The following is a 22,211-nucleotide window of genomic DNA, read 5'->3' as shown; positions in this document are numbered from 1 at the left end:
TCTTTCCCTGGAATTAGCAAACTTTAGTGTCTATAATATGGCTGAATGAATTTTGTTGCAGCTTAAGTAGAGTTATAATATTAATTAAAAACAGTACATATAATTATGAAGGTTGTATTTTGTCATGTGAAAATTGGAGCTTCTTATTAAGAAATGTAGGAAAGAAAAGATCCTAACAAAGATAAACTTTGTAGGCTTTCATAATGAATCAAATATACAACATGGTATGCATATCATATTTGCACTGATCATCTGAACTTGATGGAAATACCAGCAAATGATAGCAAGCAAGAGAACAAATGAATTCAATCCAAGCATTGGATAGCAATGACATCTTTAAGTAAAGAATCATAGAATCATAGAATCGTTTAGCTTGGAAGGGACCTTAAAGCTCATCCAATCCAACCCCTTGCCATGGGCAGGGACACCTCCCACCAGACCAGGTTGCCCAAAGCCCTGTCCAACCTGGCCTTGAACACTTCCAGGGAGGGGGCATCCACAACTTGCCTGGGCAACCTGTGCCAGCGTCTCACCACACTCACAGTAAAGAATTTCTTCCTAATATCTACTCTAAATCTACCCTCTTCTAGCTTAAAACTATTTCCCCTCTTTCTATCACTACGTGCCCTTGTAAAAAGTCCCTCCCCATCTTTCTGGTAGACCCCCCTCAGGTACTGGAAGGCTACTGTAAGGTCCCCCTGGAGCCTTCTCTTCTCTAGTCTGAACAGCCCCAACTCTCTCAGTTGGTCCTCATAGGGAAGGTGCTCCAGCCTTCTGATTATCTCTATGACCCTCCTCTGGACCTGCTCCAACAGCTCGATGTCCTTATATTGGGGGCCTCAGAACCGGATGCAGTACTCCAGGTGGGGTCTCACGAGAGCAGAGTAGAGGGGCAGAATCACCTCCCTTGCCCTGCCGGCCACACTTCTTTGGATGCAGCTGGTTCTGGACTTGCTTTCTAAAATAACACAATCAGTATGTATCCATCTGGTTTTTCAAGATTAAAACTTCAAAGTCAGTCTTCTACTGACAACACCCACATGTTGTTCTTCTGTTAAGACATTTTGTTTTGTTTATATGTGCTGAAGGTTCAGGACACATTTTTCTCCTCTTTTTTCATAAAATGAAATTACATTTAACCTGAGGAGTTTTCCACCTGTCTTTCCCCTGTATATTACCAGTAGACTGTGCCAAATATCTGAATTTCAGTTTTATGGAAAACTCCCAAATTTCCTGAAGATTAGAAGAAAAATTTAGCTGTATGTAGAAACTTCTGTCTATACCTGCTCTTTTCCTTTTATCAGTAGTAGTACGGATGTATGCATTACTGAACTATGTGGAATCTTAGGGACCAAAGCACAACAGTTTGAACTACTCAGTTCTCTTCAGATGTCTTTGTAATAGTCTTCATTTACAGCCTGCTTTGTTGTTTCCTCCTCCAGCAGTGGAACCCTGGGCTATAGGACTATAAATACACTTGATTTCAAAGATGTCATTTAGCTTTGTCACCAGTGTGTCTCCACTTACTGCTTCTCCAGACATTACTCCTTTGGCATATGTGGTCATGAACAGGTTTTTCCCAGAGAGTTTGCCATTTGGTTAGCTTGCAAGCACATGTGTGTGTGTATGTATGTGTGTGTGTGTAACTATATATATATATATATATATATAGTTACAGTTGTTTATTCTATTTGGGTTCTCATATGTGCTGTTAACTATGCTATTCAGAAATACTACATAATGATTTAACATTTAATATTTTTATTTAAATCTATGCATTTTTCTTGATGTCAAAGGAAAAGAAGAAAGTTTATTTTCAGTTACACTAATAATTGTGCTGGTGATTATGTGATGTGGTGCTAAAATTATTAAAATTTAAGATCTGAGAGGTCTAGCCAAGACATTTATCCTAACTAGAAGAACATTTGACTAAAACCTAACAGTCTGCGATTGTTTCCAACTCACCACTTCTGAGTTAAGGTAATACTGGATATACCATTCCTACAGGCTCCACCAAGAGCTGAATGTTTGTATTGTCATGGTATTTACTGTTTGATTCCTTCTTGGAAGTGTGGCAGTTAGCGAGCTTCTTAAGAAGTCCATCCCTCACAGAGTTGGGTAACTGGTTTTGCTAACATTGAAATTATTTTTTTTCTTCACCTTTTTCTTTTTTGTCTGAAACTGTATACAGGCTGGATCTCTGTGATCACTTGACAGAGAATGGGGTAGCAGAGGGAGCTGTCCCAATGGTCTTTCACTATGATCAGAGTTAATAAAGCTTCTGCCTAACTTGTCCTAAATTTTACTTGCATTATTATGCGTTTGAAGTTCCCAGATTCTCTAGCCATGATCTGCTTGCAGAGGTACATTGTATGCTTTTCTCAGTTTTCATGGAAAGCTTGAAGAACTGTCACTTTTGACTTCTGAATTTCCCATCTCCAATGTCTGTTGATTTTCTTTTCCAAAACTTTCAGTGCCTGAGAAGAGTACTGAATTTTCTTCATTTGTGACAATGCAATTTTTGCATTTTACATCCTTCTCCTTCAGATTACTCTTTTACCGTGGACAAAGAGCTAATTGAAAGCTGGATATTTTGTCACTGAATGTTGATTTATTGATAAAGATTTTATCTTTAGTCCAGTCTTTCTGTCTTCTTACTTCCTGCTGTTCATGATTGGCAAATTCTTCTGTTTAGTTTTGGCAAGAACTTTCCTTCAAACCTTCCTTTTAAGCACCCATATTCCACTATATCTCTGACCTCCTACTGGTAACTCTTGCATTTCTCCAGGCACTTGAAACTTTTTTTGTTGTTTAAAGGTAATATATTCCATATCAGATACTTGTATCTAGTGCCATATAACATACAGGTTCAGGCTGTCCTAATGGATTGATTAGGAGCTTACACTGGTCATCTAAGAGCAGTCTGTGGTACTGTGATCTGTGTTAAGGATGTAAATCACTCTTTGCATTACAGAGTCAGAAGAGTAAAGTCTTCTGCTTTCTTATCTAACTCAGTATGAGATTTCTTTCATGCTGCTAGATACAGTTTGTTGTAAATGCTAGTGTCATTCAGATGTGGATTCTTCCAGAAGTTTTCGATATATTCCTCAATATGCTGTAGTTGTTCATCTGCAAAAGCAGTCACTTTAAATGAGAAGGTTTGGGGTGGAGAAAGAGAAGGAATGACATTAGTTTTTATAAGTCTCTTTTTTAATTCCTGAAATGAAAAAGCTTATTCTTGGGCCACTTGAAACACAAACCAAAGAGTACTGCATAATACACTCTGAAAGGATTTTCTCCTTTAGTTTAAATAGGCTTTCACCCTATTATTTTTATTAATTATAGAGTCTACTTGCTATTAGTATAGTCTCCATTAAAAGACAGGTATAAAAAATTACCTGTATTAAATCTGAATGAATAGTCTTTCATTATTTCCTGGTAAATAAAAATGAAAAAGCTGTGGTTTTAATAATTAAGCAGCAGTGGTAAGTTCAGAAATGCCAGTTCTTCCTGATGAAATGTATAGTGTTTTGTGATATTTTTATCTAAAGAACACATGGATGTGCACTGTCGAGATGAAAAAGTGATTTAAAATGCACTCTGCACAGTATATACAGCTATTCAAATACGTACACGTATTGAGACATAAACACCAAACATGCGACCTGCTCTGCTGAACAATAGAGTTCGTAAGTCATAGCTGTTGGATGTTAAATATGGAAATTACTGGAGTTAACTCATGCAGTGAAACTGTAATAATGTGGACTAGGTGTTACAGTCCTGGAATAAATTTGTGGAAGCAGAGAGACAGCTCGAAAATGAGGATGAATTGCTTCTGCTTTGCAGTGCTCCATTTCACTGTTGTCTTTAATGTGTCTACCCATTGCTCCTTTCTCTGAATGGATGTTTTAGTCCTTTTGATTAGTGCTGCAGTCATACCTAGAGAAACTAAAATCTCTATTTGATGCTTGAGATAAATACTGCAAAACCAGCAACAGGGCAGTTTTCTATGGTGCTAATTCTCTCAGCGTAGCTGACCTCAAATGCTGTGTTGATGCAGCCCAGCTCTGCTGGGGAGAGAGGGCCAGCCTTTCTCTGGGTTCCTAACTGCTTACCTCAATAAACCTCACACGAAAGTGGCTAAACAGCATCAAATGTGATTCTGGGGATTTTTTTCTCATGTAGTGGTACGTACAGTGCATCACAGGAATGGCCATCTTCACTTTGGATTAAGACAGTGAAAAACCATCAGCAGCAAAACTACATTTCTAAGGAGAAAAAGCTTGTAAGGAAGTTATGGATGGAATCACCCACAGCTAACCATCAGTATGCCTGAAACACGTATCTCAAGCATGGGCTTAGATAACTCTGAGGTTTATATTTCTGTGTTCCCTGCATTTGTAACCAATTCTTGTTTCTTGCAGGCAGTGGAATGGCAATGTGATGAAGCTACTAAAAGAGCCTGCTACAGCAAAGGCAAATCAAAGGTAAGCATGAGACAGCTGTTCTGCTTTAATAAAATTTATATGTTAATAGCAGGTTTAATTCATGGTATAACTCTCTACCTTATGCATTTTTACTGTCCCTCTTTCCAAAGACAGTTGTCGGAAAGGAGTCTGACACTGATGTATAAGCAAAGGAATAAAAAACAATATAAGGAGTGTGGAGTGAAAGTGATTCTTTTCTGAAATGAACAAGAACTCTGGTTTCCAACAATTTACTGTTTTTACTCTACAACTTGTCATATGTAATGGGCTGTATTCTCACTTCATTTTCAGTGCTGTAAATCCCGAATAACTGTGTAATTACTTTGTAAAATCCTCAATTTATTTCCCTGTGTATTAGATGCAATTTTAGGAACTTTTATATTTCATATCTAGTGGTGCTACGAAGAAAATAATATAAAATTCACTAACTTTTTAGACATGGGACTTGATATATTTTTAGTATTCAGAACCAATTCCTTATCTGGCAAACTATATTTCTTTTATTGAGCACAGGTAAGTGCAATTCTAAGATGGAACCTATATGGATGCAGTGTTCTTTAGTGGCTGTCCTAAGCTGAAGCTAGTTATCAAATTAATTATAAAAGTAGTTAGAAATGCATGCATTCTATGTCTGTAATTATTACATGGTTTAATGATTAAAGTTAATTGACTTAAAACATAATGAGAAAACACATCAAGAGTGATAACTGCAGAGAGCACACTTGCTTTCAGGACCCATGTTTGGTAAAACATGTCACCATTGATGTGCAAAACTCCACCAAACCCAAGCTTCAAAAATGTATTCCAAATACCTCTACTATCTGGTAGAGGAGGAGTCTTTTCTGCATAGTCAGCTAATCACTGATTTTTTAACTTCTCCCACTGAACAGTTAATTTCCAATTTTTTTACTAAGTGCTGGAAAATAATGTTTTAGTGTACTGTTGCCTATCCATCTCTGAGATTAAATAGAAAGTATAGCCACTTCAGAAGCAGGGCCATGTTATAGTGTAAAGAGAGATGACAGAATTGCTTGGAAAAAAGCAAGTGTAGTGAATGTGCAGTGTAAAGCTTCATGCATGGAAGATTTTTATCTTTGTGGAGGAACACCTTTCAGTGTAAAAATGAGTTTACAGTGCTGGGAAAAAAACATTAAGAATGGTGTTGCCTTCTTTGTCTTTCTCCTTTCCCTTTCCTTCCATCCCAGTGTAGGAAAAATATATTTAAGAGTTACTGCTCACTAGCGATTAAGGTGCAGGATTTGCTAGGTATATAGAAGGTATTAATAGCTAGAGAACAGATTTAGAACAGGGTTAGATCTTATTTAAAGATGTCTAACTTGAGTAGACAGACTCTCAAGTTATGTGTAAAAGCTTTAATGGCAGAAATAGCATTTAGCAAGTGTTCTGAACTACCATCTTACTTGTCAGTTCATAGAGAGAAAAGAAAGGACTGGGACCAAATACTTTAAGCAAATGTTCCATTTTGGAAGTTGTAATTTCTCTCTAGAAGATTTATGCATCTTCATGTAATTTATCCCTCGAGCCTTCATCCTTAGCTTTCCAATGACAGTACCCTGAAGTAAAAGAGCATGCTCAAGTGACAATAGAATATGACAAATTGCATAAATCAAGGTGCATATACAATAGAAATTATCATGGTGGTAATGCAATGTGTAACGTTAAGTTTGTGCATCTGGTTTACAGTGATTTTCCAAGTTTAAAACTGTCAGAAGAACATTAAACTTGTCTGAAATTCACAGAGAATGTCTGTGGTGTAATATAAGTGGTGAAAATAATGGTAAATTTGATTGAGACTATAGTAGTTTACTTTTGAATATTATGTTTACAATAGTGTCTGTGGTGTAAAATCCACATTCAGTTCAACAATGCAGAAGAATATGTTGCTATTAAAATTTTTTGCTAGGAGAAATACTCAGTGCTGGTGAAATGCAGTTAAGAATGGACTTTAGTGTAGTACATATGTGCAAATTTTCATTCATGCTCATCACACCCTTTTGAAGATGCTGGTGATTGGAGGTTATGCTGTCACTGTGAAATAGTATATACACTATTCTAATAATGGCCTCTGAGATTGCTTTTTAGTATTGTTATTAGTTGGATAAAGATTTAGTGTTTCATTTGTATCTATACCCTTGTTCCTCATTCACAATCTAGAAGAGAAGTACAGGCCTTATATTTCATTACATTCAAAGGTTATCCTGGGAGGAAATAGTTCTTTTCTTATTGTTACCATAGGGCTTTTTCGTTGTTTTTTTTTTTTTGTGGTTTTTTTTGGTGTGTGCAGACTTTGTGTCCTGAAAGCTTCATGTAGGAGAAGCTGGAGAATGCAGAGATATTGACTGAGGCAACCAACCCAGCTGGAATGACAACTGTGGTTTTTGAACTTTTCATACCTCTTTTGCTGTCACTGGTGTGATAGAGGTTAAAATCAAAGGATAAATTTAAGACCAGAGAAAGGATAGCCTAATGATGTTTTTCTTTTATTGCCTTATGTCCAAGACTAAAACAAGGTAAATATACTCTATGTATAGGGAGGGCTTATGCATGCAGATAAGGAAAGCACCTGATCTGTGGTGTGTTCCTCTTCCTAGTCGAACCACAAAAGCCTTACCTTGGAAAAACTGGTAATAATCAGATGAGGAGGAATTCACTACAGTGCTACAGTGCATTGCCCCTCTTCAGAGGAAATCCCCTGGGAGACGCAGTAATTCCAGTTACAGTTTTCAGAAAGACTGCTTGCTTGCTTGCTTTTTGTTGTCCAAATAGATCCATCCCAAATTGGAGAGTTTCTATAACATTTCTCAGAGCGGCTTCAGATTTCAGGGCAGACACATGTGTGACAATAGGGAAGGAACAGGAAAGACTGGAGACAAAATATACAAGGCCAGCCCAGACTGTGGTGAAGGAGAGAGAAGGATTACAAGGGTGGCAGTGGATAAGTTATTCATTCAAATCCTGGTTTCAAGCTCTGCTGCCTGCAGAGTAGCACACAGCCAATGGTTTCAGGCAGCAAAACTAAAGGTCAGTTTGCCGATGGAAAGCCCTGAAACCAGAAGCTAGCTTTGGACCCTGGAGCAACTCTAGCAGTTCTGAGATAATGGTCGGTTAAACACAACTCTTTTTCTCTTGTTCTTCAGAAAGAAGCTGCGCAGAATTTTTGCCTCTAGCTGTTAGCAGTAGTAGCTGTTCAGAGGTTTATGCTTTAGGAGCCAATGAGGGAAAAGAGCTGAAGGGGAAAATATATAGGGACATCTGTCACATTTGACAGTGTAATGCACACTTGACTTTTGAAGGCTGATGTTTGTTACTGAGACTTCAGACGTTTATCCACAAATTTAAACTGTTGCTTAAAATAACTAGTGGCTCCAGGAGTGAGCCAAACAAAATGATGTCCTTGTGACCAGCATGTGTTAGCATTTAGAAGTCTAAAACACCACACACAGTTAAGAGAATAAATTTGGCCATTCAGACTGCCACTTGTGGTAGGGACTGTTATAAAGGAAAAATATAAATACACTTGAGTAAAAATACAATAAGCCAAATGGATATTTTAAAACCATTTTAAATCCATTTTAAAATTTTTAAATTTTAAAAAATTAAAGGTGTATTTAAAACTTTAGCCTATGCAAGAAACATTGCTGCAGATGGATAATCATATAGTCAGATTGTCCTTGAACTCTCCAGCTGGTCTTAAACTTAAGTAGCAACCTAGCCTGCTTGGCTGCTTAATTGTTTCTAATACTTGTATTTTGTTTCAGGTATGCTACTATGAAAGTAGGAAATACTTGCTAAGTGAATTTCTTTCCTTCAGAGGTATTTTTTTAGGAAAATAGGAAAGTGCATGGCATAGAAGACAAGACGAAATGTAAAATGAGACTATGTGAAAGATGGCCACCAAACCTACCACCGCCCTCCAGACAAAAAAAAACCTTTTGTTTTAAAGTCCTTTGCATTCACCAATGCCACTTCTACAACACACATCTCTTTTTTGCACATCTAAAAGGTGAACCAGCTAAGCTTGACTTCAGAGCTAGAAAAGTGACTCTGAACATTTCAAATTACTAAATATGAGAGTCCTGTTTCAGTATGTTTTTGTGTGGTGATTGTGTAATAACTATCTTTTAAATTTGTTTTATTGTGGATTTTTGTCATATGAACAGAATTGTCAAAGCTGTTCTTTCAGTTTTGATTTTGTTGTACTATGTACACAACAAAAATCTAGTATGAGATATCTTATTTGCCCTGTTGCAGTATGAGTTGTTGTGAAGTTGGCACAGGACATGGGGATATTAAAGAGAAGAATCCTGTGAATCCCAGGAATGTCAGAGTTTAAAAAAATTAACATTGCTTTTGAACAGAAAGAGTGGGTGATCAGCATGCAAGTAATTTGGCAATGGCACAATTTCAGGGAGCTGTGGAATATGAAGAGGAGAGGTTGGATGGGTCGTAATGTCAGTACCCACTTATTTTTCCTACACTTGCATTCCATGGCGTGCTGCAAAGGGCAGGATAGAAGCAGCCTGAGGAATAAATTACTGTATTATATCTTATGAACCTACCTGAGCACCTTTCTATCTCTCAAAAAAAGGGTGGAATTGCCTTTTTTTTTTGTGTGTCTATGTTGTTAAAACAACCTGGAACAGAGAAACATCCCAGAAGTGAAATAATTACTTTTTAAAAAGCTTGTTGCACTGCCCAAGTCTGTTATATGGTTGCATATCTGCTTCTATTTGGTTGAAAGAAAATTAGGTTGGCAGTTTTGATAAGTTCAAGATAAAGACTTTGTATTATTTCCAGTGGGAATCAAATCTTAATTCCAGGATGCTTAGCACTTACATTTAAAGGCTCAAAGTGAAGTGTTCAAGGGCTACATTTTCATGAGAGATTGATACAAATGCACTTTTGGGGGGTATTTTTCAAAGAGAGGGTTTTTTTCTGTGATTTTATAGAGTGTGGTTGTGTTTTGTTTTGTGTGGGGCTTTTTTTTTTACTTTATTTTGCATGAGGAAAGGTATAGATAATAAATTCTGAGAATTTTCCCAGAGATCTTTAAAGTATATTGCCCATCTTGCTTTGAAGTCTATTTTGTCCCTGTTCAATTTAATCAGAATTATATTTCTTGTCTTCCAGTATAAGAGCCTATTTTCAAGATAAACAAGCAATACCTTTAATATAACTTTAGGCCAGATGATGAGACTTCTGCACCGTGACTATTACGTGGATTTACTTACATGATTCCACTTTATCTGTTAGTATTGCATAGCTGTATTTTCACAAGTTTTTTTTAATGCTTTACAAGAAACTATCTTGTGAATGAATGCTAGAGAGCATTCAAATGGAAGGTTCCAGGAAACTTCATTTTCTTCAAGCATTTTGTTGATTTTGTTCATTTTATTAGAGAGGGACATTGATTTTTGCAGGACGAGTGTTTGAATCTTTCCTAGTTACAGTTCTGGGAGATTTTTAGTACTGTAGAAAAAGACTTTCTGTCAGAATAAGCAAGTAGAAATTGCTCTTGGTTTCTAGCTTCTAGAATGATGGAAATGAACATCATAAAAACTTCCCACATCCTAAAGGGGTAAAAAACATGTAAAATTATTCCCCAGTGGTGAGCTTCTGTGTACTGAAGTAGTGAAATTTCTTGAAAAACTTCAAATTAACAGAAACATAGATTTTTCTAATAAAAAATATTGTGCAAATTATGAAACTAGTAGTGACAAATCTGCATCTGAACATCCCAAGAATTTTATTTGTACTGGTTTCAACATACTCGTGCTGCTGAAAACCTGTTCTTTCTCCTGTTTTCCTCCCAGCTTCCCCACTTGGCCTGATCTGTCTTCAAAAGCAGCATCTGACCTCTTGAAACAGCAGTGTATTATTTAAGTCAGCATCTGTCACTTCAGAGTTTAGCTAGACCTTTGAAATACACACTTAGAAGAAATCTTCAGTACTGAAGGGGTTTACTGTTATCCTATTAAGAACTTCTTGGAAAGACTGATGGATGTGTGTGTTGTAGTTAGGAAATCTATGTAGATAATGATTGCTAACACGTCAGGTATGCCTTGTTCTCCTAAATTTCTTTGTGCAAACACATAGCTATGGAAAGCAAATTGTAATTAGCCTCCTCTATCCTTTGAAGTATCACTGAATGTAATTTTTCTTTTTTGCATGGTAGGAGGAGTGCCAAAACTACATTCGAGTACTTCTTGTTGGAGGCAACCATCTCTTTACCTGTGGAACCAACGCATTCACTCCTATCTGCACCAATCGGACGGTATGACTTAAGTTTTGCATATTGACGGGTGAGCTGATGTGTAGGAGGATGATTTGGCTAGTAACAGGCCAAAGAGGAGAGTTAACTGATGGTCTCTTTTTGCAGTCATTTTCTCAGCTGTGGGAGAGAGCCCAGGTACGAGCAGCTCAGTTCCTCCCACATGTCATTTTTCATGAACCTTAGGTATTTCTAAACTTCTGCCACTCTGTCCCGTTTGGTTGGCGTCAACTGGTTTAGTTATGAAATGTAGTTAGGTAGCTTCATACTGTGTACGTGTATATCTGGAGAAGATGAGAGTACCTCTATTAGTGACTTCGGACAGGTGAGAATGAGAAATCTTGGTTGGGAAAATCTGCTATTCTCTTCCTGAAAAAAACCTAGTGATAATTTACGTGTATCAGAGAATGAGAGTCTATTTTTTAATATTAAGTATAAAAATCAAAATGTCACTGTTTGGACTACAGCAACTATGTATTTCAGGAAGGGAGAGGCATTTAAATACAAAGAATAGCTAGCTGTATTGGCAAAAAACTCCTTGGCACATTTATTATAAAAGTGCTGTTAAGCTGTTGTGCCTTTATTTTCAAATAAGATATTAACATCATACTGTGCTTTTATGCTGAAAGTATTAGAGCTACTAAATCAGGGAGATAGTTCTGCTGAACTGAAAAGGTCCTTTTTTAATCTAATTTTTCATGTGAGATACTTTCCTAGAACACGAACAAAACAAATAATAGATTTTTTTTTTTATTTCATTCGCTGAACATTTGTTACAGTGAATACCTTAGTTGATTCTGGTGATCAGATCTGCTTTTTTTTCATGATAACAATCTGTGTAGAGATAAATAATTTTGAGTCACTTCTAATACAAAACATTTTAGGCGTAGTGGCTAATGATTAATTTGCATGTTTAACATACCGAAGTGGCAAAAGAGAGATCAGGCAACAGTAAAACTTTCTATATGAGACAGTTTCAGGTTGATATAAAGGTCAGTTCATTACTGTTGTACAATACCAAAGCAGATAACTGGTGATAGGATTTTGCTCAGATTGATGCAACTTGGCTGAAATGACAAATTTCAGGTAATTTTAATCCCTTTTTCTCACTCTTTTACAGTTAAGTAACTTGACAGAGATACACGATCAAATCAGTGGCATGGCTCGTTGTCCTTACAGCCCTCAGCACAACTCCACTGCTCTTCTGACTTCCAGTGGGGAATTATATGCTGCTACAGCCATGGATTTTCCAGGAAGGGATCCTGCCATCTATCGCAGCCTGGGGGCCCTTCCTCCTCTCCGCACTGCCCAGTACAACTCCAAGTGGTTGAATGGTGAGTGCTGAGGGACTGTGAGGCTCATGTTTTTTAAACCCATGTTCTCCATATTCACGGTCTTAAAATTCCATTATAGGGATTGGAATGTTTTTAGAGCATTGTTTATCTCATTTTAAAACTGTTTAGCATAACTTTTTTTTAATTTTTACTAGCATAAGTATTATGGTATTTAATAAATATAGTTGCAGTTTGTAGATGTGCACTTATATATTTAAGTTGAGTTTGCAGGCGTAGGGATGCTGTACTGTACTCTCAGATGTGCTTACATGGTAAAGCTGAGTCAGCCAAGAGCAGTAGCCTGCCTTGAGCATTCTTTTGTTGAGTCCTCCAGAAACCTAAGGCAAAAAAAGACACTGTTTAAAAGGGACTGAATTCTCCTGGCTTTCCCTGCAAGTCTCAGTCTTGACAAGCAGAAAGAATTGCGTTTTCAAGCTGCTTAGGTGGCAGAGTGATGTTTTTGATGCTTATTATAGCCAAAGGATAGGGACTAGTCTGCAAAACATATAATAAAATTGTGTTGTAGCAATGACTCCTGTGTCATGGATGTTAATTACCTGATGAGAATTTCCAGGTGTGAGAAGCTGTAAACAGACAGGTATTCCTGAGATGTGACAGAGCCAGTTGCCATTTTATGTATTACAAAAAAGAGGCAGATTCTTCTGAAATTAAAATTATCGTTTAACATACAATGTGAAATTAGGTTTATTATAACTTGCCTATGCTTGTCCCAGTAGAAAAAACCCAACATTTTCATAATGCATGCTATGTGATGCAACATTAACCATCATTCCCTATTCCCACAGTACATTTCATGTTATGATGGGATTATTCTCATATTTGAAATTAAGTACAAATATAAATCCTTACAGCTTCAGAACATTAGGTCAGCTGTGAGTAACAGACTTTATTTGGGATATTTTAGTTCTCATATAATCTGAATGCTGAACTGTGTGTATTTGTTTGGCATATATTCCTTGTACAGAGAAGCCATCAGAGGTAGCTTGGAGAAATTTTTTACCTTCTCTGAAGGTCAACCAATTTTAGAATATTAATTAACAAAGCAAAACCAAACCGCATGGAACATAACAGTATTATAGCAGTGCAAAAGAAATGTGAGAGGAAAAATTAACTCATTGTATAGATAGCCCTGTTCAGGCACCTTTTGTCTACACAGCCATGGTATTGAAACTAGTTGCTCTGCTGCACCTGGGTGCTTCTGTCAAAGGGAAAAAAATCTTCACACTGAATTTTGAGTTTAACTGGATATGTTTTATGCCAAAGGGCACACTAAAATTCCTCCCCCAGACTTCACTAATTAATCAGATTCACTGTATTTACATTTTGTCTATTTAAAGCTTCAGCTGCACTGATCCATTCTGTTAGAGCTCATTCTTCTGCCTCAAAACTGTTTACAATTAAGTTGCCAGGGAAGTGTGGCTTTTACCTTTGGGGAGGAAGAACAAGATGAGTTTTGTAATTGGAGCCAGTTCAAGCAAATCCAATCAAAGTCTGGAAGCAGCCCAGTTACCTATGTAAAAGGGAGGACAAATGTCTTCCGGGGTAGCTAAGAGTTGGGGATTCATCTACTTGAGTTGGGGATTCATATGCTTTTATGCCAATTTGCCTGCTTATATGTGACTGAGTGCCAAGAACCTGCATTAGTTTTTCAGTGCTTGTATAGAAGTGAAGATTTTACTGCTTTCACTGAGAAAGTAACACAGATAATCCTGCAAGAAAAGAAAGGCAGTAACTGGAATGGAAGCTTCCTAGTCAATATCAGTTCAGCAGCAGTAGCTGACAGTTACTGTAATTCAGCCCTGTTTTTGCTGTGCATGTGCATCTACATGTGTCTGTGAATGTTTCCAATTGAAAGTAAGGGTTTCTTTTACATCCATGTTTCCCTTAGAGGTGCAATGTTTTTTCTCACTTAGATTTTCTGCTCTCCAAATCATATTGGACCAATTCACACTATCTCTGGGGGTGATGGCAGTATTCTAAAACACAGCTGATTATCTTGCTCCGTGTGTTATTGCTACTCAGTAAAGACATTGTTGATTTTAATGGCTGGCACACTTCTCAGTGAATTCAGGGGCTTTCAATGCCATCAGCCAGGCCAAAGGGACAGGCCCATATGCTTAGGCAGTCTGCTGTCAGTGTTCACTGCAACTTGCAGTGAAGACTCTTGATATGAGAAGCTTTGAATCTTCATCACAGAAGAAACCTTGCTCCTAATTGTGATCATCAGAAGTTCAGTAATCACAGGAACTGTACACGCACCGTGGGAGGGAACAACCTCACACGGCTGGGGTGAGATCCTATATACCTTCTGTGATTTCAGATGCTGGAATCACAGATATCACAAATAAAATAAATGTAGGTTGATGGCCTCTCTGAGCTTCCCCATTCATTCAGATTTAGCCGGAGTCATGTGTTTATTACCAGGTCTTGCCTTCTGCTAGGAGGTTGATAGGTCTGGAAGCAATCCACATCAGCTGAATGGGTATGTTAGCAGTTACTTTCAGCATATGTTACTGAGCATCATTCTGATCAGGTGGTTAACCTTAGTAGACTATGGAGAAGTCAGTGAACTTTCATTTCTGTCCTATCGTTTTCCTGATGCACTCAACACTCTATTATCTGGGGTGATGAAGTGTTGGGATAGCTTGGTTAAAAATATGAATTATTCAGGATATGTGTAAAAGTAAGCTACAAGAATGTACTATAAGAGTATAACTGAAAGTAAAAAGGAAAATTCAGTGACCCCATGATATGTGAAGCACAAAGATCTTGGGCAAGCACTGATCCAAAAAGGTAGACGGACAACACAGTCATACTGTCAACACAGAAATCCTGTTGTTAACAGTAGCTAGTTATTTTGGAGCCATTTTAGATGATCTCTGAATATGCTATTTGTTCACCCATTAGACAACCTGATGACAATATTTGAGATTTTAATCCCTTGAATTTTGTCTGTTTTGGCAATTTTTAGTGACAAAAGAACAATTGGCCAAATGTTACAGATATTTTCCCACTTCTTAAAACTTTTTCTTCATACTAGCATAAAATTTGAGAGTGTAAACAGTCACGTCTTCTTCAGTGATGGAGGAAAGAAGCATCTGGATGCAGTTATTGAACTTACTCTCTTTTAATGTTATAAGTAATAATCTGTTCAGCTCTTGATTATTTCCAAATGCGATCACCAGTTATATATATATATATATTTTTTTTACCTTAGATCTCCTTCCTTTTCTTAAAAAATAAATTAGTGTTGTACTTATGGACCCTATTTCTGTCTTCCTGGTGCTCCTACAGATAACATTAAATGCAGCTGGCCCAAATGCAGTGAGCAGGTTTTGGGACCACAGTCATCACCATTAAGAGATTCTGCTTGTCTCCATGAGGAGATGTGGTTGAAGAACCAGACTGCCTTAGTGCTATGACCTGAGCATTCCCCATAGTTCAACAGGTCTACAGGTTGGGTCACTTACAAAGAATTTATCAGCTGACAGTAAGGAGATGGATCCGGTGTTATCATCACCTTTCTTGCCAACTTTGTCAGTACTCTGTAACATTGTCACTATTCTCACTCAAGAGGAACATGACCATTCAGGTGACTTAAGAATGGCTGCAAAACTGCTCTCCCCATCCAACAGCCCAGCTGGCTGCCAGACAGTAAACCTGAAAATGTGTAACAGAGAACCCACCTCTCCCTGTCATCATGTCATGGTTTGGCCTTCTCTTTTCCCATGTAGAGAAGAAAGTAGTGCTTGAAGTTACTCACATTAATGTGTGTGTGTGTATATATATATATATGTACAAATAAATGAAGAAGGTAGAAAGGCTGCTCATCAGTGACTTACTCTTTAAGGTGTGTTTTTCTGCTACCTTTCTCTTTCTCTCTGAGTCTGTGTTCAAGTACTTCTGTGCTTGAGAGAAACGATTTGAGGTAATACAGTACACATTGAGGATTATGTCTAAAACAGAACAGGCAGTTCTTCCATTGATTTCTTCTCCTGACCAAAGCAATCAGCAAGACCTTGAGCTCCAGCCAACTGCTCAGGTCAGTAAAATGCAGCAAGTTGCTAGAACATTTTTAAATTACCTTTGTGGTATTTCATAAAAAAGAATAGTTTGCCTTAGTGGTCTGGTTTTGACATTATTAAATGGCAGAAAATAAATTAAGTCTTTAATTAAGAACAAAAGTACACCTTGATTTACAGCTGGCAAGCTGTTTATTTGAGTCTCTAAGCTCTCAGTGTAACACAGGGTTTAAATCATATCCAGAGTTGACTGTTACACTGTGCTTCTAATTAGACTTTGCTTTAGAGTTGATCTGCAAAGTGCAGCAGGGGCACAATTCATCATCGTTTGTTTTAGAGGACAGAGGTAAATGGAACAGTTGTATCTGTAGTCCACAAGCTGCAGTGGGTCCAGATTGGCAAGGATTGTCTATTAGCTTCACTTAGCCAATAAAAGGGCTGTCATGGTTTAACCTGGCAAACAGCTATACACCACACATTCACTTGCTCCCTCCCTTCCTTCCAAGTAGGGTGAGGGAGGGAATCAGTTAAAAAGGTTGAAATACCCATGGGTTGAGATAGGAACAATTTATTGATTAATATAAACCAAACTAAAATACTAATAATACTAATGAACTGTAATAAATATAGAAAAAAACAATAATAAAACAATCAAAAGTTAGCTCACACAGCAGTCACTGGCCATGTGCCAGTGAAATCGCGATGATTAGCAATGGGAGTGAGGTGAGCTTTGGAAAATGAATGGTGGGCAAGACCTTCCAGGCATGGTGACCATCGAAGTAAGAGAGGACATCCATGGCAAATTCCCCAGTTTATAGTTGGTGTGACATTTATAGTATGAACTACTTTCTGGTGGTCAACTCAGATCACACCTGGGTCACCTGTCCTGTTATGTCCCCTCCTAACTTCTTTTAAAGAAGAAGCTGGAGGAATTGAAAAGCAGTCAGACTTCAACTTAATGTAAACATTGGTTGATAGCATTTAAAACATTGGAGAGTTATCACACCATTCTCAGCAGATCCAAAACAAAGTCTCACTCTCTGGTATGAAGAAAAATAACTCTGTCCCATTTAAAACTAAAACAGAGTGTCTTAACAACTTGTTTTCACTAAATCAGACACTACTATCCTCTCAGAAATGCAGCTCTGCTGAATAGAAAATTGATTCTACGATTCTATCCCAGCAAAACCAGGACAAGGGCAAAACGGATTAAAGAAAAAATTGAAATCCCAATCAATCCCTTTCTGTTTCATCACATGGAGAAACACTGGGACATTTGGTTTCATAATTTGCCAGCTGCCTTTGCTGACAATTGCTTGGGTCTCCAACTATCTTGAAATACATTATAGTTGTTTTCTTTATCTTAGACATACGATAAAGATACTACTGGAACACGTGAAATGAGTAAAAGCTTTGTTCTAAATGTCAAGCCACCTCATCAGTGGGCAGACCATAGGTTATTAATATTTAATCTTATATCAGATGTAGCCCCAAAACAGGGAAAAAAAAATCTTCTACATATTGGAAGCCTTTCCAGCTGAGGAGAGTATAGGAATGTTTGGACTGTTCTACTCTGCTGATAGACATAATATTATCACGTTTTCCTATTGCCGCCCTAAGTAAGCATTTGCTTATTAGATACTTTTGAAGTATTTCTTCTGATATCACTTTCTAGAAAAAGTTTTACTTAATAAAAAGCTTATTTATCTAGAGCAGGTGCTTTTAGACTTCACAGGTAGCATTAAATTCTTACAAAGGTGGTTTGGTTTGTAAGGTTTACTACAGGTCTGAATCCATTCCTATTATTGTTTTTTTGGGGACGTTTATAATAACCTCTGTTACTATTAGGATATGTAGAGAGAAGTTATGACCTAAGGGGAAATAAAGAATCCTTTCACTTTTGCTTTTAGGGATTAATGGAAATGGTTATAGTAATTCAGGGTTATCCTTTAGTTTTTCTGTTTTTTAATGAAAAGCCTTGTAATTACCTAGTGCAAGCTTTTCTTATGATGTAATATTTTATGTAACACATAACCAGTGTGTTCTTGAGATATGCAATTTGGTCTTTAGCTTTTAGATAAGAGATCTGAGTGAAAATATGCAAAGCGTATGCCACCAGTTGTTGCTTATTTTGCAAGGACATAAATAATTACTTTCCTTTGGTTGTGCCACTCATAATGTTGGTTCTGTTCTTTTGTATATGTTATCCTTTGTGCCAGTATCCTAAAAAGGGAGGGAAATGCCTGCTGGTTTTAAAATGCATCCTTAGGCTTCTTCACTGGAGCTGCTACCAGAGGAAAAATTTGAGCAGTTGTGCTGTGTTTTTCCTTTCGAAGCTTTACATCTTCCCCCAGATGGCAGTGACAAAGTAGAAGAGCAATAAGTTGATGCTGGATGGAGGTGTCTCCCTGACCCTTCTTTCCCCAGTGCCAGGCTGAGTTATTACAGAACACATTTACAGCATTTCCTTACCCATTTCAAATAGTAGAGACAGGCAGCACTTCCCATGGAGGTGGGATTTTTTTCTTCCTATCTACCTTAGATAAAACAGCAAGGTCCACCTTCTGTTTATGAAAAGACTAAGAGACTACAGAGAACAGAGCCTGTTCTTTGGTATCTCATCTAGGCTGCTCATGTCAGGCATCAGCTGGAGAGAATGAGGATAGAAGAAAGGCACCACTGCAAGCAGCTGAGGAGAGGCATGGCAGGAGCATCAGCCTCATTAATGCTGCAGGAAATGATAATACACAGTGAGCCAGAAAGAATGAAAGAGGTTAGAACTGAAAAACATCTCAACTAGGGAAAAGTGGAAAAAGGGCCAATTTTCAGAGAACATGAGCACACAAAAAGCAGCATTCACCCCAGAAAAGAAGAGAACAGAAGTATGGAGGCAGAGACAAAATTTCAGTACCTTAAGGTGAGAGGGAAAGGGAATGATCATGAATGTGACCTCTAATTTCCTTTCTGTTACGGGGAAGGGGACAAAAAGAAAAGAGGACTAGATCTTCAGGGAAAGCCCTTTGATTGTCTCCCTCCCTGCAAAACTAAATCAGAAAAAAAAAAAAGACAGTCCAAGTGTTTGGGGAGAAATAGGTAAGCACCATAACTGGGTTTTCTTTCCATACTATAGCTGCTGAAATCAAGCTAATTTTTTTTTGTTCTTGTGTATGTGGAAGTCTGAATTCAGAGTTTTAAGTAACCATCCAAACTTCTGCATCTTTTGATAGATCCCTGTAGCCCAAACCTCTAGAGGTTCTGAGTGAATTAAGGTAGTTCTCTTTATTTTTAATCCTCACCTATACACCCCCAAAATACTACTATGCAAGGTGTCTATCCAGTGAATAAAGGTGATGACAACTCTGGATGGGACTCTCAAGGACTTGAATAGATATTACATCAGAGTAGAGAATTATTCCTTTCACTAAGGTGGTCACTGGCAAATTTACAACAGCAAAATGATATAATAAATTGCAAAATATTATGCCATGTAAGAACACTTTACCTCAAGAATGAAGTAAATTTATTTGAAATAAACAATAGGCAATAAACCAAGGAATTTTGCAATACCATATTTTAAAACCATTTTTCAGAAAAGTAATAACTGCATTTCAGAATTTATTAGAGTACATCAGTAAAATGTAATGTCTAATGAGTCCATCCACTTTCATGATTATACTGAATTGTATTATAAAATCTATCAGCAATAGAAGAAAAGAGTGGAAAAAAATGTTTGGCATACACAGTTTAAGCATATTTTGCAGTTCTTGCTCTTCCATACCCATAAAATCTTCAATTTAGCAAAAGAAAAATAATATTTAAAAAAATTGTGGAGAGCTGAAGCATTGCAGAAGAAGAATTAGTCAAAATAGACTGATAGCCAGCTATGCTATGACAGGGTAGCATTTTAACCATGCGTTCTAGATAATTATGAAACACAAAGGAAAAATAGATATTAAAAACCAATGTTTTCTACCAGTTTTATACCAGGACTTCTAAAGTTCAGCTCTTGAGGATGGATGTAACTATGTAGACTAAAAGTTACATATTACTTTTAAGGTGTTTAACACTGTAGGAATATTTTACTCTATGGTTAAGATTTGTCCTTAAACATTCATGGACAGTGATTCCTTGGATAGCCTAATGCAAGGTATAAACTGTTTTCCAGCAGCTGCAGTAGGCTACGCTAAATGAATGTACTTGATTAATATATGGGGATAGCAAAATGTAAATAGGAAATGGACTTCATTAATTATGTCAGTAAGGTGAAAGAAAATAAAATAGACTGGCACATTGGGAGCCTAATTTCTTTCTACTATTTTAAGCTTCCCTTTTGGAAAGCATATCTCGCTGGAGGCTGAACCTTATTGAAAAAATATCAAAGGCATCCTCCTAGAATTTAATGCCATTAAGTATTTGGCTGAATACAAATATTTGGAAGAAATGGGTCTTTAGAGGCCAACAGTATGAGTGTGATTCATTGATCTAGTGGTTTCAGTGAACAAACTCTAGACAGATCTCATCCAGCATTAGAGCAGTGTCTAGATTTTGAGTAAGAAAAATCTTCTAAGATTATGAATATATTATACATTTATTTCTAAGTGTGTCTTATTTTCTTATTTTGTGTGTGTATGTGTAGTCTCATCTGTGTCTAGATCTGACAAACTTCTAATTTCTAATGGTCACTTCTCACAGGGACAGTCAGTGGAAATCACAGCTCTTTCTTCCTCAGATTAGGCTTTGGACCTTATAATCCTTAAGGTTAATTGCTGTTACCTCCATAAAGAAAGACAGATAATTCCTCTCATTTGGTGGAAACTAGCATCCACTAACTAGGGAAATTAAGTTATATTAGTCTACTTCAGAGGATTTTGCCTTACTCTTCCCAGAGGTCGTTTTTGTCCAGTTGCTCCCATCCTTTTACCCACTCAGACTACATCTTCACCACTAACTAAAAAAAGTCCAGGAAACAAGCTTACACATGACACTATTGGCCATCATATTGCTTAGTTGCTGGCTCACTTCCCAGCCTTGTTTTGGACCACTCCAGCTACTGCTTTCCCAGTGAAAACCTGTGTGTGACTCAGGGAGACATTTGCTTCCTACACTGTTAACAAGAGGCAGTACAGAGGTACTGCGCCATTTGGTCTCTTCTGCCCTCGAGTGCCCCATCCCATTCCCAGTAAGCTTTGCACTCCCAAATCCCCTGATCTCTCCTTATGCCACCTTCCAGGGTGTGGGGGGTGCCCTTGGTTTCACATTAGGAGAATGCCACCCTTTGGGTTGCAGCGTCAACATGTGCTGCTGGCAGAGCTTCAGCCAGTCCCTACGGGAGCAGTTGGCATGGTCAGACAGCAGCAACATGTGGCCAGTATGGCAGTGAGGGTGGGCTTGGTCTCTTTGGTCTCTGAGTTTTCTGGGCAGGTGGAAAGGGAGAATAATCTAATGGGAAGCATTGTTTCTTTCTGGTAAGTGCCTTCTCATTAAGAACAGAGACTGTGCCCCCTGGAGAATGTAGGTTCGTCTCCAACCTTTACAAAGAATAATTCAGTTATTTCAGATTGAAGCACTATCTTGATTTTGCACGGTTCAGTCATCTTTTTTGCAATAACTTAGAAGAGCCTGTGGGTAAGCATCCATGCAGGACGGGCATGCTGTTTTATGAAGGAAGCTGTAGAGATTCCCAGGCTTTGTGCTGAGTAAGTAAAGTTCAGAAATAGCACACTGCAGTGTGTTTGCCCAGAGGCAGTGCTAACTAGCCACCTAGTGCTTTCAGTGCATGGGCTTGTGTATGTGTGGAGATCTTTGCCGTGTCATGTTGACAAATTTATTTTCTTTCTTTTCTGATTCCAGTGGTTCCATTTTATTTGGGAAAGTCTGGTCAGCCTCACACATCCATAAATTGAATATGTAAAAACCTATAAAGGTCATATACAATACTTGTGACATTATTCTCATGTTAATCCATACTGGCTGTATCCTGTCACATACCAGAGTCCTTGCACTAGCGATGGTGATCCAGTCATTTGGAAATGAGATGCATTTACCCTTCCAGAAC

General features: G+C 37.7%; 1 protein-coding gene across 1 annotated transcript in view; it reads left to right on the top strand.

The window, feature by feature from the left end:
* SEMA5A (sema domain, seven thrombospondin repeats (type 1 and type 1-like), transmembrane domain (TM) and short cytoplasmic domain, (semaphorin) 5A) overlaps positions 1-22,211 on the top strand; it is a 149,461-nt gene that overhangs the window by 2,299 nt on the left and 124,951 nt on the right. The window contains exons 3-5 of the mRNA XM_010185467.1: positions 4,425-4,487; positions 10,684-10,782; positions 11,900-12,113. Coding sequence (XP_010183769.1) covers positions 4,425-4,487; positions 10,684-10,782; positions 11,900-12,113 — 376 coding nt within the window. The remainder of the gene's footprint in view (positions 1-4,424; positions 4,488-10,683; positions 10,783-11,899; positions 12,114-22,211) is intronic.

This window comes from Mesitornis unicolor, unplaced genomic scaffold (assembly GCF_000695765.1).
Source record: "Mesitornis unicolor isolate BGI_N332 unplaced genomic scaffold, ASM69576v1 scaffold8235, whole genome shotgun sequence".
In the NCBI taxonomy this organism is placed as follows: domain Eukaryota; kingdom Metazoa; phylum Chordata; class Aves; order Mesitornithiformes; family Mesitornithidae; genus Mesitornis; species Mesitornis unicolor.
This window is presented reverse-complemented; position numbering and strand designations above follow the sequence as displayed.